This window comes from Trichechus manatus, unplaced genomic scaffold (genome assembly GCF_000243295.1).
Source record: "Trichechus manatus latirostris isolate Lorelei unplaced genomic scaffold, TriManLat1.0 scaffold00213, whole genome shotgun sequence".
In the NCBI taxonomy this organism is placed as follows: domain Eukaryota; kingdom Metazoa; phylum Chordata; class Mammalia; order Sirenia; family Trichechidae; genus Trichechus; species Trichechus manatus.
This window is the reverse complement of record NW_004444149.1, coordinates 3,196,138-3,216,283: the sequence shown is the minus strand read 5'-3', so window position 1 is coordinate 3,216,283 and position 20,146 is coordinate 3,196,138. Positions and strand designations below refer to the sequence as shown.

General features: G+C 37.8%; 1 protein-coding gene across 1 annotated transcript in view; it reads right to left on the bottom strand.

Annotated features, from left to right (window-relative positions):
• GATAD2B (GATA zinc finger domain containing 2B) overlaps positions 1-9,190 on the bottom strand; it is a 36,609-nt gene extending 27,419 nt beyond the window's left edge. The window contains exon 1 of the mRNA XM_004388590.2: positions 6,013-9,190. Coding sequence (XP_004388647.2) covers positions 6,013-6,029 — 17 coding nt within the window. The 5' untranslated portion in view covers positions 6,030-9,190. The remainder of the gene's footprint in view (positions 1-6,012) is intronic.
• Between the last annotated feature and the right edge of the window lie 10,956 nt (positions 9,191-20,146).

The window sequence follows — 20,146 nt, the reverse complement described above, 5'->3', positions numbered from 1 at the left end:
TAGACTGGATTAAAAAAACAAGACTCAACTATATGCTGCCAATAAGAAATACACTTTAAATATAAAGACAAATAAGTTAAAAGTAAAAGAATGAAAAAGATATACCATGCTATCACTTGTCAAAAGAAAGCTGGATGGACTACATTAATATCAGACTAAAGATCTCAGAACAAAGAATACTGCCAAGGATAAAAAAAAGTTATTTCATAATGATAAAGGGGTCAAGAGGATTAATTCATCATGAGGACATACAATCCTAAATGTTTCTGCACCTGGTAAGAGAGCTTCAAAATACATGAAGCAAAAACTAAAAGAACTCCAAGGAGAAATCCAAGGACAAATCCACAATTAGAGTTGAAGATTTCAATACTCCCCTCTAAATAACGACAGAACAAGCAAGCAGAAAATCAACAAGGATATAGTAGACTCAAACACAACCAAACAACTTAACCCAACAGACAATATAGAATCCTCAAGCCCAAAACAGAACGAATATTCTTAAGTACGTACAAAATATTTACTAAAATAAATCATATTCTAAGTCATAAAAAAGTCTCAATAAATTCAAATGGATTCAAGTCAAAGTACTTTTCTGACCACAATGAAATTAAATTAGAAATCCGTAACAGAAAGATTTGTGGAAAATTCCCAAATATTTGGAAACTAAATAACATACTTCTAAATAACCAATGGGTTAAAGAAGAAATCAAAAGAGAAATCAGAATGATCTGAATGAAAATGACAACACAACATATCAGAATCTGTGAGATGCTGCTAAAGCAATAATAACGGGGTAGGAGGTTTATAAAACTAAATGCCTGTATTAGAAAAGAAGAGAGATCTCATAACAATGACCTCAGCTTCTACTATAAGAAACTAGAAAAGGAAGACAAACTATAAAGTAAGCAGAAGAAAGGAAATAATAGAGTTCAAAACGGAATTCAATAAAACAGAAGGACAATAGAGAAATATCAATAAAACTAGAAGCTGGTTCTTTAAGATTAATAAAACTGATCAACCTCTAGCCAGATTGATAAAGGAAAAAAAAAGAAGGAAGACATAAATAACCAATATTAGGAATAACAAGGTTGATATCACTACAGATCTGGCAGATAATAAAAGGAAAATTAAGAAACACTGTGAACTTTATGTAATTAAATCCAACAACAGATGAAATGGAAAAATTCTTTGAAAGACACGAACAAGGCTCAATCAAGAAGAAACAGAGAACGTGAATTGTCCCGTATCTATTACAGAAATTGAACTTAGAAATATTCCCACAAAAAAAACCCCAGGCCCAGATGGCTGCACTGTTGAATTCTACCAAACATTCAAGGAAAAAATGGTATCAATTCTACACAAACTTCTAAAAAACTTAAGGAAATGCTTTCCAACTCATTCTATGAAGTGACAGAAGGATAACAAAACCTGATAACAAACCAGACTAAGACATTACATGAAAATGAAACTAGAGGCCAATATCCCTCATGAACACAGTTGCAAAAATTCTAAAGAAAATTGTTGGCAAATTGTCTCCAACAATCTACCAAAAGGATAATACATCGTGACTAGAGGAGTTTACCCCAGGCATGCAAGGCTGGTAGCACTCAAAACTCAAAGTCACTATATACATGAACTAAAAAAGAAAAACCCTATGAATATCTCTACAGAAACAGAGAAAGCATGTGACAATATTCAACATACATTCCCGATAAAAACTCTCAGTAAACTTAGAACTCCCTCGGCCTGATAAAGGACATCTATGAAATATCTATAACTAACATCCTACTTAATGATGAAAGACTGAATGTTTTCTCCCTAACATCAGAAACAAGACAGGGATGTTCACGCTCACCATTTATAATTGATATTGTACTGGAAGTTCTAGCCAGTGCTATCTGGCAAGAAAAATAAACAAAAGGTATTCAGACTAGAAAAGAAGAAGTAAAACAGTCTTTATTTGCAGACAGCATAATCATCTATGTAGAAAATCTTAGGGAATCCACAAAAAAAACCTACTATAACTAATGAGTGAGTTTAATGAAGTTGCAGGATACAGGATCAACATACAAACATCAAATGTATTTCTATATACTAAGCAAGAAATTATCAGACACTGAAATTTAAAAAAAAAAACAATGCCAGTTATAATACCATTAAAATATAAAATATTTAATCTAAGAAAAAATGTGAAAGATCTGTATAATGAAAGCTACAAAATACTGCTTAGATAAATTAAAGATCTAAATAGATACACCTTGTTCATGGATCAGAAGACTCAATACTGTTAAGATTTCAATTCTTTCCAAACTGATCTACAGATTCAAAACAATCTCAATCAAAATCTCAGCAGGCTTTTTAAATACATATTGACAAGCTGATTTTACATTTCATATGGAAATGCAAAGAACCCAGCACAGCCAAAACAACTGTGAAAAAGAACAAAATTTGAGGGGTGTTGCTGTTAGGTAAATCGAGTAGATTCTCACTCCAGCAACCCTATGTACAATAGAACAAAACACTGCCCGGTCCTGCGCCATCTTCACAATCTTTGCTATGTTTGAGTCCACTGTTGCAGCCACTGTGTCAATCCATCTCATTACAAGGCTAACACTATCTAATTTCAGGAGTTATTACAGAGCTACAGTAATCAAAACGGAGTGGTACTGGGGTAAAGATAACCAAAGGAATCAATGGAACAGAAGTTCAGCTATAAACCCACACATGCATGGACAACTGATTTTTTAAAATTTTTATTGTGTATTAGGTGAAAGCTTACATAGCAAATTAGTTTCTATTTGATAGTCTGTACACAAAGTGTTCCATGACACTGGTTCCATTTCCCACAATGTGCCTGCCCTCCCCCATTTCCTTTTGTCCAGAATTGCTACCCCCTCCGGCCTTCTTATCTTTGCTTTTGGGCAAATTGTTGCCCTTTTGATCTCGTATAATAGATTGTTCTTAGGAAGATGCTCTTCTCAGGTGTAGCTATTTATTTTATGGGCCTGTCTATGGTTTGGCTGATGGATGGTCTCCGGTAATGGTTTCAGTTCCAGCTCGGGAGGGCAACAGTCTTGGGTGGACAACTGATTTTAGACAAAGGGACAAAGGCAATGCAATGGAGAAAGGACAGCTTTATCAACAAATGGTGCTGGAACAACTGGATATTCATATGCAAAAAAAAAAAAATTAAAAATTAAAAACCTTGGGCCTATTCCTTAAACCATTCACCAAAGTTAACTAAAAATGGATTGATCACAGACCTAAAAGTAAAACCTAAACCATAAAACTTCTAGAAGAAAATCTCTGCGATTTTCAGTTAGGCAAAGATTTGTTAATACCATACCAAAAGCACAATTCATTAAAGAACAAACGAATAAACTAGATTTCATCAAAATTAGTACAAACTTCTGTTAGTCAAAAGACACTGTTAAGAGAATGAAAAGATTACAGCTTAAAAAACCCTATGAGGCAGTTGTACTCTGTCCTAAAGGGTCACTATGAGTAGGAATTGACTCAATGGCATCTAACAACAACAACTTCTTATTAATTGTAGAAGTTCTTTATATCTGGGCACAAATTCTTTGATGGTTGTGTATGTTTGCAAAAATCTTCCAGTCTGCTTTCTTTTACTTTGCATATAGTGTCTTCTGTTGTACAGAAGTTTTAAATTTCTCTTTATTTTCTCCCTTACAATTTATATTTATTTATATCTTGAAAGTTCTCCTAAATTTATCATTATTTTCCTTAAAACTTATTTTGTGTGACAGTAACATGAGGACACCAACTTTCTGGTTAGTATCTGCCTGAAACATCTTTTTCTATTCTTAATTTCAACCTCTGTGCCTTTATGTTTTAGAAAGTATTTACTTGAATTTTGTGTTTCCACTCAATCTGATAATCTGGCTCATTTAAGTCCATTTACATTTATTGTATTTACTAACATGACTTGGTTTTATTTCTAACATTTTCTGTTTATTATATTTACCTTGCTTTTTTTGCTTGTGCTTTTTTTTCTTTTCTTGTCTTCTACTGGATTAAGTTTTCTTTACTCATTTTATTCTTTTTATTCCTATCTTTTTTAAACTATTAACAAAATCAGTTGTTGGCATTAATGCCATACACACACACACACACACACACGCACACGCACACACACTCATTGCCATCAAGTATATTTCGAATCATAGTGACCCTACAGGACAGACTAGAACTGCCCCATAGGGTTTCCAAGGAGTGGCTGGTGGATTCGAACTGCCAACCTTTTGGTTAGCAGCTGAGCTCTTAACCACCGCACCATGAGGGCGGAGACACACACGCACACATGCGCACACATACACGCACACACGTGTACATATATAGTGTCAATTCAATGCTTATTTAGATTTACCCACGTTTACCTTTTTTTTCTGCCCACCATCCTTTCAGGACTCAAATTCCTTTTTTCAATATATATTCTCTACTAGTTCTTTAATATCTAAGTGGTAAACATGTTCAAGTCTCTGAAAATGTTTGAGTGTAGAATAGAGTTCTCATACTCCTGAATGAGTATAGAGTTACAGATGACTTATTTTCTCTCTATTTTGAAAATATTTCCCTTGCTTCCTGTTCCACTGAGAAGTTTAAGTCTAATTTTCATTCCTTTCTGATAATCAGTTTTTTACTTTCTGGTTGCTTTCATAAGCTCTTTGTCTTTGATGTTCTACAGAACTATAGTACCACGAATGTGACTAGTTTTATTTACCCCTTCAGAATTCACTGTTTGTTTTTCCCTGAAATTAAGGATTCTTACATTTAGCAATTCTGGAAAATTCCAGCTATTCTCTCTTTAAATGTTGCTAATCTCTCCAATTTATCAATTCTATCCTAGAACCCCTATGTTATCTTGCACCGTCTCATTTGAGTCTCCATATCTCAACCTTTTAAAAATTGTTTTCCATTTCTTTGTATCTCTATGCTGCATTGTGTGTAATTCTCCTAGTGTTCCTAATTCTCTCTTCAGCTTTGTTGAGCTGTTTAACCTATCTACTGAGCTTTTCATTTCACCATTCTATCGCAGAGCAGATCAACCTTGTATGCATATTAGAATTATCTGAGAAAATGTAAAATAGACACACACACACATACATACCCTGGGCCCCACTTGTGAACAATCTAATTTAATTGGTCTGCCACATGGCTCAGGCATCTATACTTTTAAAAACTCTTCATTATGAATGTGTGGCTGACTGCCTCCATGAACAACTGCCTCCTTTGCCATGAGACAAGAAGAAATGGATGGTGCCTGCCTTCCATGACTGAACATTTTGATCAAAAAATTCTATAGACGAATCCTGATCAAAAGGGGGGATACGCAGAATAGAATTTTAAATTTTCATGTAATCAGACTCTGAAGCCATGAAGGCTGGAAAAACCCCTGGAACTACTGCCCTGAGATAATCTTTAAACCTTAAACCAAAAATATCCTCTGAAGTCTTCTTAAAACCCAATAACAGTTTAGCTTAACTAATAAAGAATGTGTGCCTTGAAGATTATGCTCCTTTAATATCTATCTATATGGGATTAAATCAATAACACCATCTTGAAAGATCAGATAGGAAGCTTAGGAGGCAGTGAGCTTATGTTAATGGAAGAGGAACAACTCAGAAAAGGAGGGTGAGAATGGCTGCACAACTCAAAGAATGTACTCAAAGTCACTGAAATATACATGTCGAAACTTGAATTGGTGTTTTGCTGCATATATTCTCAACAATAATAAATTACATCAAAAAAAAAAAAAAACTTCCATTATGGAAGGGTTGAGAATCATTCTATTACTGTATTAACTTGGTATAATATTTCTCACTTTGAGAAAACCTTCCCATGACCTCTTGTCCTATTCCAGTTACTGCACCATTTCCCTGTACCCTTCTACAGCAAAATTCCTCATAAAGAGTTATCTGTACTCACTGTACCCAGGTTTGCTCCTTCCATTTTCTCTTGAAACCACTTCAGTTCAGATTTTGTACCTACCAATGTGAAGAGATCATCTTTTCCCAGGTAACCAATAACCTTCATGTTGCCAAATCCAATAGTTATTTATCAATTCTCATCTTACTTGAACTTTCAGCAGTATTTATCCAAGTTAATATTTCTTCTTGAAATGCTTTCTTTACTTGGCCTTTAGGATTTCATACATCGGAGTTTTCATCCTGCATTCACGAACATTCATTCTTTGTTAACTTCTACTCATCTTCCTAAACTCTACTGGGGCTCAATTTCTTTATTTGCATTCACTCTTTAGGTAATTTCTTATATTCCCATGGCTTTAAACAGCATCTTTATTTTCTCTCTCTCTCTCACACACACACACACACACACAACTATATAACTGACATCTCCATTTGGATGTCTAACGCGCATTTTATAAACCTATCACGTCCAAAGCCAAATTTCTGAACTCCCCAGGTGAGAACTTTCTCTTCCCCTATTGTTTCCCATCTCAGTAAACACCATTACCATTTACCCAGTTGCTCAACCCAAACGCTTTGGAGTCATTCTTGATTCTTCTTTCTCTCACACCCCACATGCATTCAACCTGTAAACTCGGGTCCCACTATCTTCCAAATATATTTCAAATCTGACCCTTGTATCACTACTTTCATGCTATTATCCCAATCAAAACTATTATCATCTCCTGCCTAGACTCTTGCAATTCTTTTTAACTGATCCCTCTTATTTCGACTGTTGTCCACCATCTTCAATCAATGTTCCATAGAGGAACCAGAGTGATACCTCTAAAATGCAAGTGAAGACCGTATCACTCTTCTGCTCAAAATGCTTTAATGGCATCTGTGGTGGTTTTAAAACATTGTCCTAAAATTCTCTAACTCCTCACATGAAGAGGTGGGGTCTATGTTCCCTCCCCTTGAATCGGGGTGGGTCTGTGACTACTTCAACTAGTAGAATACAATCGAAATAATGTCGTATGACTTCTCATGCTGGGTCATTAAAAAGCAATGCAGCTTCTGTTCATTTGCGGGAACACTCGTGCCTAGAGCCCTGAACCACCTTCTAAGAAACTGTAACCACCTGAGGCTGCCATGCTGTGCGGAAGTAAAACCTCAGGGAGAGGTCACATGTAGGCACTTCCATTGGCAGCCCTACTCTTTAAGTCATCTCGCTCAGACACCAGACACGTAAGTGAATAAGCCCACAGATGATTCCAGTCCCTGCTGTCACATAACCCCCAGCCTTTGTATCGTCGCAGCTGCAACCCCAGACAGCACAGAACACAGACAAGCTATCCTTACTGTGTCTTGTTTGAATTCCTGACCTACAGAATCCAACAGCATAATACAATGGTTGTTTTAAGTTACTAAATTTTGGGATAATTTTTACACAGCAATAGCAACCAGAACAACACTCCAAGTCTTTACCATAGTCTATAAGGCCCTACATAATCTACCTCTATTAACCTGCTCATCTTACTAACTTCCTTGCTTTTCCCTAAACTCACAAAGCATGCTCCCACTTAGGATCTTTGTACTTGCTATTCATTCTACCTGAAATTATCATCCCTCTGATAATCACATGACTTGCTCCCTTACTTCAGGCTTCTGGTCAAATGTCATCTGAGAGACCTTTTCTGATACATCTATTGAAAAAAAAAAACAAAAACAAAAAACACAGTACCCTCCACCATCACTCTGTCACCCCCTTATATGCTTTATTCTCCTTCTTCATAGTAATTATTACCATCTGGCATATTGTGTTTATATTTGCTGGTCTGTTTCCCATCCACTAAAATGTAAGCTCCCTAGGACAGGAGTTTTTGCCAATTTATTCAGTGCCTGGTTCATAACATACACTAGGTAAATAAATACCTGCTGAATAAAAAAAATATATATTTGTTTTTAATACTTTTAAATACACATATTATGGTCTATAGTCAATGGATTCAATGAAGTTCTCAGAGGTCTAGCTCTGTTGTTTGTTGTGCCTGTAACTCTTGTTCATGGTGAATTGTTTCCTTATGCTTTTTATCATCTTGGGTTGTGAGCTTGCACTACAGTGGAATTTGATCTATAGGAATCCTGCATGGTTTGGATTGTGGACCTGTTTCTCCAGAGCAGTTTCATATGCTTTTCCCACTTACTCCAAGGACACAGTGGGTCCCGAATCATTTTTTATATTAATTTCTCAGCTTGGGGGCCTCATACAAAGCAGATGATAACTATTCACACCCATGCCCAGCCAGAGTCCAGGCTGAGAAAGAAAAACGCCCTCATTTTATTGAACTAGTAGAAGGCATTTTGTGTTTCTGAACTAGTAGGTGGAATTTTGTGGTCCCCTCTTATCCCTAAGTGGGATTCTAATCTCCAACTCTCCTTCATATAGGCCTAATATAAGGCTCTGTCTTGGGACCCCTCATATACATTACAATCAAGTCTTTAGGTTACTGAGTCTAGCAAAACCTCCAGAACTGCCAAAGCATTAAGTCACATGCATACTGGTTTTTGTTTTTCTTTTTCAGTAGTTCTTTCATTTGTAACTCCCAAGGATTTTATTTCTCTGAAGCTCAGCGATGCACTTAAAAGGAAGCTAAAAAGAAAGTTTCTTATATTTTATCCAACATCACTAGGTGTTTTGTAATGGAAGAGTGGAAGGTTTTTAAGGTTATATATGATCTGCCATAATGCCAGAGACAAAATGCTGGTCCAGAAGTTTAAAATTTATTCTCATAATTAACTAGTTCAATATCCTTTCAGAGCAGAAAGGCCTCCCAGCTTCACATAAACAAAACAACTTCCCAGACCACTAACTGCAAAGGGAAAAACGTATCTTAATAATGGAGAGATATGGCTGTTGCCTTAACCCAGGGACCAAACTTAGCACTACAAATAGTGAGACGACCAGATATTATGTGCCTCCCAATGTGACACAGTATGGAGTACCCAGCATCTCTTATGAACTTTTTTTTAAATTGAAGTTTAGATGAACATTTACAGAACAAACTAGCTTCTCATTAAACAGTTAGTATATATACTGTTTAATGACATTGGTTAACAACCCCTTTACATGTCAGTACTCTACCTTCTCAACTGTGGATTCCCTATTAGCAGCTTTCCTGTCCCCTCCTGCCTTCTAGACCTTGCCCCTGGGCTGGTGTGCCCCTTTAGTCTCCTTTTGTCATATGGGTCTGTCTAATCTTTGGCTAAGAGGTGAACCTCCGGAGTGACTTCATTACTGGGCTAAAAGGGTATCCAGGGGCCATACTCTCGGGGTTTCTCCAGTGTCTGTCAGGCCAGTAAGACTGGTCTTTTTTTTCCTGAGTTAAGAGTTTTGTTCTACATTTTTCTCCAGCTCTGTCTGGGACCCTCTATTGTGATACCTGTCAGAGCAGTCAGTGGTAGTAGCCGGGCACCATCTAGTTGTACTGGACTCAGTCTGGTGGAAGACATAGTAGTTGTGGTCCATTAGTTCTTTGGACTAATCTTCCCTTGTGTCTTTAGTTTTCTTCATTCTCCCTTGCTCCTGAAGGGGTGAGACCAGTAGAGTATCTTAGATGGCCACTCACAGGCTTTTAAGACCCCAGACGCTACTCAACAAAGCAGAATGTAGAACATTTTCTTTATAAACTATGTTATGCCAGTTGAGCTAGATATTCCCTGAGACCATGGTCCCTGCAGCCCTCAGCCCAGCAATTCAGTCCCTAAGAGAGTTTGGATTTGTCCACAGAGCTTCCATGACCTTATCCTGAACAAGATGTGCTGGCTTCCCCAGTATTGTGTACTGTCTTACCCCTCACCATAGTTACCACTTATCTATTGTCTATTTAGTCTTTTTCCACTCCCATTCCTCCCATCCCTTGTAACCTTCAACGACTGTTTCTTTAGAGTGTAAACATTTCATGAGTTTTTATAGTAGTGGTCTCATACAATATTTGTCTTTTTGTGATACTTATTTCACTCAGCATAATGCCCTCCAGATTCATCCATGTTGTGAGATGCTTTGCAGATTCATCATTGTTCTTTAACATTGTGTAGTATTCCATTGTGTGCATGTACCATAGTTTGTTTATTCCATTCATCTGTTGATGGGCATCTAGGCTGTTTCCATCTTTTTGCTATTGTGAATAATGCTGCAGTGAATATGGGTGTGCATATGTCTGTTCATGTCACGGCTCTGATTTCTCTAGGATATATCCCTAGGAGTGGGATGGCTGGATCATATGGTATTTCTATTTCTAGCTTTCTAAGGAAGCGCCATATCATTTTCCAAATGGTTGTACCATTTTGTATTTCCACCAGCAGTGCATAAGAGTTCCACTCTCCCTACAGGCTCTCCAACATTTGTTATTTTCTGTTTTTTTGATTCATGCCAGTAATGCCAGGGTGAGATGGTATCTCATTATGGTTTTGATTTGCATTTCCCTAATGGCTAGTGATGGCGAGCATTTACTCATGTGTCTGTTAGTTGCCTGAATGTCTTCTTTGGTGAAATGTCTGTACATTTCCTTTGCCCATTTTTAAACTGGATTGTCTTTTTGTGGTAGAGGTGTTGGATTTTCCTGTAGATTTTAGAGATTAGACCTTTCTCAGATTTGTAATAGCCCCCAATTTTTTCCCAGTCTGGAGGTTCTGTTTTTACTCTTTTGGTGAAGTTTTTTGATGAGCATAAGTGTTTTAATTTGTAGAAGATCCCAGTTATCTAGCTTATGGTCTGGAGTTTGTATGTTGTTAATTATGGTTTGTATCCTGATAATGCCGTGTCTCTAGCATTAATCCTATTTTTCCTTCTATGATCTTTACAGTTTTTGGTTTTAGATTTCTGTCTTTATTTTGAATTAGTTTTTGTGTATGATGTGAGGTATGGGTCCTGCTTCTTAAATTTGCAGATGAACTTCCAATTCTGCCAGCACCATTTGTTAAAAAGACTGTCTTTTCCCCATTTGATGGACTTTGGGCCCTTGTTGAAGATCAGGTGTCTGTAGGTGGATGGATTTACTTCTGGGGTCTCGATTCTGTTCCATTGGTCAATGTATCTGTTGTTTTACCAGTACCAGGCTGTTCTGACTACCATAGCTGTATTGTAGGTTCTGAGGTCAGGTAGTGTGAGTCCTCCTACTTTATTCTTCTTCTTTGATAATGCTTTACTTACCCAGGGCCTCTTCCCTTTCCATATAAGGTTAATGATTGTTTTTAACATCTCTTTAAAGAATGCTGTTGGTATTTGGGTAGGGATTGCATTGTATTTGTAGATTTCTTTGGGTAGAATTGTCATTTTCACAATGTTGAGTCTACTTATCCATGAGTGTGGTATGTTTTTCCATTTATGTAGATCTCTCTTGGTTTCTTGCAGTAGTGTTTCATAGTTCTCTTTGTATAGGTCTTTTACATCCCTGGTTAGATTTATTCCTAAATATTTTATATTTTTAGGGGCTATTATAAATGGTATTGCTTTCCTGATTTCCTTTTCGTCGTTCTCTTTGTTATCTAGGAATCCAATTGATTTCTGTGTGTTTACTGTCTTGTATCCTGCTACTGTGCTGAATCTATTAGTTCCAGTAGTTTTCTTGTGGAAACTTTTGCGTTTGCCATATGTAGTATCATATTATCTGCAAATAGGGCGTTTTACTTCTTCATTATCAACTTGGATGTCCTTTATTTCTTTTTCTTGCCTTACTGCTCTAGCTAGGACTTCCAGCACAATGTTAAACAGGAGTGGTGATAAAGGACATCCTTGTTTCGTTCCTGTTCTCAAGGGGAATGTTATCACTTTCTCTCCATTTAGAATGATGCTGGCTGTTGGTTGTGCACAGATGCCCTTTATTATGTTGAGGAATTTCCCTTCTACACCTATTTTATTGAGAGTTTTTATCAGGACTGGGTGTTGGACTTTGTCAAATGCCTTTTCTCCGTCAATTGAGATGATTATGTGATTCTTTTCTTTCCTTTTATTTATGTGGTGGATTACGCTGATTGATTTTCTAATGTTGAACCATCCTTGCATACCTGGTATGAATCCTACCTGGTCATGGTGTATTAATTTTTTGATATGATGCTGAATTCTATTAGCTAGAATTTTATTGAGAATTTCTGCATCCTATATTCATGAGAGATATTGGTCTGTAATTTTCTTTTTTTGTGCCGTATTTGCCTGGTTTTGGTATCAGAGTTATGCTGGCTTCATAGAATGAATTTGGAAGTATCCCTTCCTCTTCTATGTTGTGAAATTATTTGAGTAGATCTGGTGTAAGCTTTTCTCTGAATGTTCAGTAGAATTCTCCAGTGAAGCCATCTGGGCCAGGGCTTTTTTTTGTTGGGAGTTATTTTTATTACCTTTTCAGTCTCTTCTTATGGGTCTGTTCAGATTTTCAACATTAACTTGTGACAGTTTGGGTAGGCAGTGTGTTTCTCAAAATTTGTTCATTTCCTCTAGATTTTCAAATTTGTTGGAGTATAGTTTTTCATAATACTGTTATGATCCTTTTTACTTCAGTTGGATCTGTTGTAATGTCCCCTATTTCATTTCTTATTTGGGTTATTTGCCTCCTCTCCTTTTTTCTTTTGTCAGTTTGGCTAGTGGTTTGTCGATTTTGTTGATCCTTTCAAAGAACCAACTTTTGGTTTTGTCAATTCTTTCTATTGTTTTTCTATTCTCTAGTTCATTTATTTCTGCTCTGATCTTTATTATTTCCTTTCTTCTGGTGGCTGTAGGCTCCTTTTCCTGTTCTCTTTCTGTTTGTTCTAGTTGTGTAACTGATGTTTTGATTCTGTCCCTTTTTTCTTTTTTGATGTGTGCATCTACTGCTATAAATTATTCTCTGATCACTGCCTTTGCCATGTCCCAAAGGTTTTGGTATGATGTGTTTTCATTCTCATTTGATTCTAGGAATTTTTTGATTTCTTCTATTACCCAGTGGTTTGTGTTATTTAGTTTCCATGTAATTAATTTTTTTTCCATACTCTTCCTGTTGTTAATTTCTACTTTGATGGCACTGTGATCAGAGAAGATACTCTGTACTATCTCAATGTTTCGGATTTTGTTGAGGGTTGCTTTGTGGCCTAAGATGTGGTCTATTCTGGAGAACATTCCACGTGCATTGGAAAAGAATGTGTACTTTGCAGCTGTCGGGTGGAGTGTTCTACATACGTCTATCAGTTCAAGTTGGCTGACTGTGGCCTTTAGATCTTCTGTATCTTTGCTGAGTTTCTTTCTAGATGTTCTGTCCTTTCCCGAGAGTGCTGTGTTGACGTCTCCTACTATTAACAGTGTAACTGTCAATTTCTCTTTTCATTGTTGTTAAAGTTTGTTTTATGTATTTTGGGGCCGTCATTGGGTGCGTAGATATTTATTATGGTTATTTACGTCTTCATGCTAGATCATCCCTTTAATCACGACGTACTGTCCTTCTTTGTCTTTTATGGTGGATTTTGTCTTAAGGTCTATTTTATCTGAGATTAGTATTGCCACTCTTACTTTTTGGTGGCTGTCTGCTGGATATATTTTTTTACATCCTTTGATTTTTAATAAATTTATGTCTTTGTTTTTAAGGTGTGTCTCTTGTAGACAGCATATTGATGGATCCTATTTTTTTAATCTATTCTGTCACTCTCTCTTTACGGATGCATTCACACCATTTACGTTCAGCAAAATTATTGATAGGTGTGAGTGTATTGTTGTCATTTTCTAGTGCTTTGTTTTTGTGGTGCTGATGATTTCTTCGTTCCTCTTATTCTCCTGTGCTGAATTCCTTTTATTTGTGGGTTTTTTTCTCCCATTTCTTTTGTTTTTGTAGATTTTGCTTTTACTGAGACTTTATGTTTCCCTACTTTATTTTGATGAGTAGATTTGTTAACTTTCTTTGTGGTTACTTTGAAACTTACTCTTATCTTCCTAGTTTGAACCAGTCTTTTATTACCTGATATCGCCTTGCCTTCCTCTCCATTAGAAAGTTCTATACCTACACCATTTATTCTCTCTTTCATTTTTCTGACATTGTGTCAATTGCAGATTAACCTCTCTGGTTCCCTGTTGTAAATCTTTTGGTTTTGAACAGTCCTTGAGTGTTCATCTTCTAGACTGGCATCTGCCTGGTATGATTGTGTGTCCTAGATTCAGGCTGTTGACTGATGTTGTTTGTTCTCAAACTGAAGGCACTCAAAAAACAACTAGGGAACAGCTGCCTCCTTCAAAGCAGAGTCGACCTTAATGACAGATGGAGTAAAGCTTTTGAGACATTCATTTGCTAATGTGGCACAACTCAAAATGAGAAGAAACAGCTGAAAACATCCATTAATAATTGGAACGTGGAATGTACAAAGTATGAATTCAGGAAAACTGGAAGTCGTCAAAAATGAAATGGAACGCAGTAAGATAGATATTCTAGGCATTCGTGAGCTGAAATGTCAAATGGACTGGTACTGGCCATTCTGAATCAATCGCATGGTCTACTAAGCCAGGACTGACAAATTAAAGAGGAATGATGTTGCACTCATCATCAAAAAGAACATTTCCAGATCTATCCTGAAGTACAACACTGTCAGTGATGGGATAATATCCACATGCCTGTAAGGAAGACCAGTTTATATAACTATTATTCAAATTTACACACCAATCACTAATGCCAAAGATGAGGAAACTGAAGATTTTTACCAACTTCTGCAGTCTGAAACTGATCAAACATGCTATCAAGATGCACTGATAATTACTGGTGATTGGAATGTGAAAGTTGGAAACAAAGAAGAAGATTCAGCAGTCGCAAAACATGGCCTTGGTGATAGAAACGACTTCGGAGATTGCATGATAGAATTTTGCAAGACCGACTTATTCATCACACATATCTTTTTTCAATATAAACAGGAACTATACACGTGGATCTCACCAGATGGAAAACACAGGAATCAAATCAACTACATCTGTGGAAAGAAACAACAGAAAAGCTCAATATTATCGGTCAGAACAAGGCCAGGGGCCGACTGCAGAACAGATCATCAACTGTTCATATGCAAGTTCAAGCTGAAGCTTAAGAAAATTAAAAGAAGTCCATGAGAGCCAAAATACAACCTTGATTATATCCCACCTGAATCCGGAGATTATCTCAAGGACAGATTTGACGCACTGAACCCTAACCGTGGGATGACATCAAGGACATCAACGTGAAGAAAAGAAAAAGGTCATTAAAAAGACAGGAAAGGAAGAAAAGGTCATTAAAAAGACAGGAAGGAAAGAAAAGGCCAAAATGGATGTCAGAAGAGACTCTGAAACTTGCTCTTGAACGCAGAGTAGCTAAAGCGAATAGAAGAAATGACAAAGTAAAAGAACTGAACAGAAGATTTCAAAGGGCAGCTTGAGAAGACAAGGTAAAATATAATAATGAAATATACCAAGACCTGGAGTTAGAAAACCAAAACGGAAGAATATGCTCAGCATCTCTCAAGCTAAAAGAACTCAAGAAAAAATTCAAGCCTTGAGTTGCAATTTTGAAGGATACTACGGACAAAATATTGGATAACGCAGGAAGCATCAAAAGCAGATGAAAGGAATACACAGAGTCACTGTACCAAAAAGAACTGGTCGACGTTCAACCATTTCAGGAGGTAGCACAAGATCAAGAACTGATGGTATTGAAGGAAGAAGTCCAAGCTGCACTAAAGGCAGTGGAGAAAAACAAGGTTCCAGGAACTGAAGAAATACCAATTGAGATGTTGCAACAAACAGATACAGCACTTGAAGCACTCACTTGTCTATGCCAAGAAATTTGGGAAACAGCTACCTGGCCAAGGAACTGGAAGAGATCCTATTTGTGCCTGTTCCAAAGAATGGTGATCCAACAGAATGCAGAAATTATTGAATAATATTAACATCACACCCAAGAAAAATTTGGCTGAAGATAATTCAAAAGTAGATGCAGCAGTACATTGACAGGGAACTTCCAGAAATTCAAACTGGATTCAGAAAAGGATGTGGAACAAGGGATCTCACTGCTGGTATCAGATGGACTTTGGGTGAAAGCAGACAACACGAAAAAGATGTTTACCTGTGTTTTACTGACTATGCAAAGGCATTCGACTGTGTGGATCATAACAAATGATGGATAAGACTGCGAAGAATAGGAATTCCAGAACACTTAATTGTGCTCATGAGAAACATGTACATAGGCCAAGAGGCAGTTGTTCAAACAGAGTAAGGGAATACTGCAAGGTGTGCATCAGGGTTGCATCCTTTCACCATTATTTATTCAATCTGTATGCTGAGCAAATAATCTGTCCAACTAGACTGTATGAAGAAAATGTGGCATCAAGATTGGTGAACGCTCATTAACAACCTGTGATACGCAGATGACACAACCTTGCTTGCTGAAAGTGAAACAGACTCGAAGCACTTACTGATGAAGATCAAAGACTACAGCCTTCAGTATGGATTATACCTCAACATAAAAAAAAAAGAACCAAAAATCCTCACAACTGAACCAATAAGCAACATCATGATAAACGGAGAAAAGACTGACGTTGTCAAGGATTTCATTTTACTTGGATCCGCAATCAATGCCCACGGAAGCAGCAGTCAGGAAATCAGACGATGTATTGCACTGGGCAAATTTGCTGCAAAAGACCGCTTTAGGGTGTTAAAAAGCAAAGATGTCACTTCAACGACTAAGCTGTGCCTGACCCAAACCATGGTATTTTCAATGACCTTGTATGCATGTGAAAGCTGGACAATGAATAAAGAAGATCAAAGAATTGATGCCTTTGAATTATGGTGTTGGCAAAGAACACTGAATATACCATGGACTGCCAAAAGAACAAACAAGTCTGTCTTGGAAGAAATACAGCCAGAGTGATCCTTAAAGAAGCGAGGATAGTGAGATTTCATCACGTGTACTTTGGACTTTTTATCAGGAGGCATCAGTCCCTGGAGAAGGACATCACGCTACGTAAAGCAGAGGGTCAGCAAAAAAGAGAATGAGGTGGACTGACACAGTGGCTGCAACAATGCGGTCAAACATAGCAACGACTGTTAAGGATGGTGCAGGAGCCGCAAGTGTTTCGTTCTGTTGTACACAGGGTTGCTGTGAGTCGGAACCGACTCGATGGCACCTTATAACAACCACAACAACAGTTACATTGAGCAGTAACACTAAGGTGAAGTGCATGTAGTCCTCCCAATACTACTGATACAGTTATCTGGTGGGCTTGTGAGGGATTAAGTTACTCTTTATATATACCTGAATAGTAAGATCATTCTCTGTTAGGTGTCACAGTCCTGCTAATTGCCTTGGAGGAAAAACACTTGTATTAGATAAGAAATCTGGAATCCTTATTTCTTGTTTTTATATTTAAAATGGATTTAATAGTATGCTTTATGGAGTCCCTTGGTGATATAAAACACTTAAGCAAAAGGCACCTAGAGACGCATCAGAAAAAAGTCCTGGCGATCTACTTCCAAATATCAGACATAAGGAGAAAACATCAGCGAACACAGAGAAAAATCAGCCATTGAAAATCCTATGGAGCACAGTTCTACTATGACACATATAGGGTCACCAAGAACTGGAAATGACTTGATGGCAACTTTTTTTTTTTTTTTAAATATGCTTTATATTTTCTTTATAACTTTAAAAATATATGTAGTTCTCAGAGACTTCTGGCCAAAATGGCAGCTTAGACAAACCACGCCATCTCTCTACAGCAAAGACCTGAGAAACCAAGTGAAACAGATACAGATGATAACCTTGGAACCCTGAGCATCAAATGAAAGGATAAAGAACTAGATAAAAAACTAACTGGAAGAACAAACTGGCTGAGAACAGCGAACAAGAAGAGAAAATGTACAGAGGCTCTGTCAGTCATCCAGCACGGGGTGGCTATCTTGAAACAAAATCAGCAGCAATCCCAGGTGAGAAACACAGAAGGAAACTTCACAGAATTCCCAACAAGACATGGAGTTAACTGTGTAGACATACCCGGACTGAAATAAGGTCCTGACTGCTGAGTGCAGCCAATGTGAAGAACCCAGGCATGCTTGTCCACCAACCAGAGGAGCACACTCTCCCTCCCCCCACCCTCCTGGTGATTAGCAGCACAACCCCCGCATCCCTCAGCCCCAACCACCAGGGACCAAGGTACAAGGCCCTCCTTTACCACCCATCCAACCCCAACTACCCTCACCCCTCACCCCAACAACCACCCCTCCACTCGCCCACCCACCCAGATGAGTTCCCTCCACCCTCTCCATCTGGCAAAAGGCAGCAGCAGTTCAATCCCACACGCACCCGCTCACTCTGCTGCCCTGCCCATGAGAGGTAGTGGTGGCAGTACAACCGTGCACACACCTGCCCACCATTCTGTCCCCACTCCTGGTGAGAGGCGGTGGCAGCAAGACCTCACACGCACCCACCGTCCCACCACTCACGCACCCCCCCCCACACTGTGAGAGAGGCAATGGCAGTGCAACTGCGCACACACCTATCTGCTACTCACACCCCTCATCCAGCAGGAGGTGGCAACCATACCGCTACTAGTCAACCACACATACCACCCCACCCACTTGGCAAGTGCCACTGCCCACTTCTGCACCACAGGATTGACAACAGATAGCAGCCACCACTCACCAAACCCACCCCACAGGACCAATGAACAGAGACCCACACTCACACACCCATGCACCTGGAGACAGGTGGCAAGAGCTCCAATGCCGGCAGACTAGCAACCAGAGTAGCACACTTCTACCGCCTGCTCGGATACATCAAAATAAAACATAAGAAAAAAATAAAGATGTAGGAAACAGACATACAATTAACAAATAAACATAACAACACCTTAATGTCTCAGGAACAACAGACAATTTATCAAATCACCTAAAGAAGCAGGACAAGATGGCTCCAGCAAATGACCAAAATAAAGAACCAGGAAATCTCCCTGAGGAAGAAACGGTAATGCAACTACTTGATAAGGAATTCAAAAGACTTATATATAAAGTTTTCCAAGAGATCAGGGGAAACACAGACAAAATCAGGGAAAACAATACAAGAACAAAATGACAAAATAAATAGATAATTGCAAACCATACAAAAAGAACAACTAGAAATCCAAGAGATTAACACTAAAACTTCGGAAATAGATAATGCACTGGAAGGACAAAGGAGTAGAACTGAATCAACAGAAAACAGAATCAGTGAAATAGAGGACAAGTCCCTTTACACTAACCTGTTAGAGGAATAACAGAAAAAAGCATGAAGAAAAATGAAGAAAGCCTAAGAGTTATGTGGGATACTATCAAGAAGAATAACTTACACATGACTGGAATTCCAGAACAGGAAGAGACCAAAAAAAGCACAGAGAAAATTTTCAAAAATTTGCTGGCAGAAAACTTCCCTAATATCATGAAAGAAAAGAAGATATCTATCTAAGAAGCTCAACAAACCCCAAATAGGACAGACACCAAAAGAAAATCACCAAGACATATCATAATCAAACTTTCCAAAACCAAAGACAAATAATTCTGAGAGCAGCTTGCGAAAAATGAAATATTACCTACAAAGGGGAATCAGTAAGACAAAGCTCTGATTTCTCAGCAGAAACCCTGCAGACAAGAAGGCAATGGGATGATATATATAAAACCGGGGAAGAAAACAACTTGCCCACCAAGAATTATATATCCAGCAAAACTGTCCCTCAAATACAATGGTGAATTAGGATATTTCCAGATAAACAGAAATCAAGGAAATCTGTAAAAACCAGAAATACCTTACAAGAAACACTAAAGGAAGTCCTTTGGACAGAGAAGCAACAACATCAAATAACAACCCGAGAGGGATGCAAGACTGAAAATAGGGAACCAGAGACATCAATCTGTAAATGATAACTTCAGAACACAAAGATGGTATAAATGGTGTAGTTACAGAACTTCCAAATGGAGAGGAAGTCAAGGTGATACCAAGAAAGAACATACTGTTTTAAACTTAGGAAGATAAAAGTAAATTTCAGGGTAACCACAGAGAAAATTAATAAACCTGCTCACCAAAATAAAAAAAATAAAATCATAAAGACTTAGTAAACACAAAATCAACAGCAACAAAGGAAATGACAATCCATAAACAAAAAGAACTCAGCACAGAAAAGTATATGGAACAAAGAAATCATCAGCAACACTAAAAAAA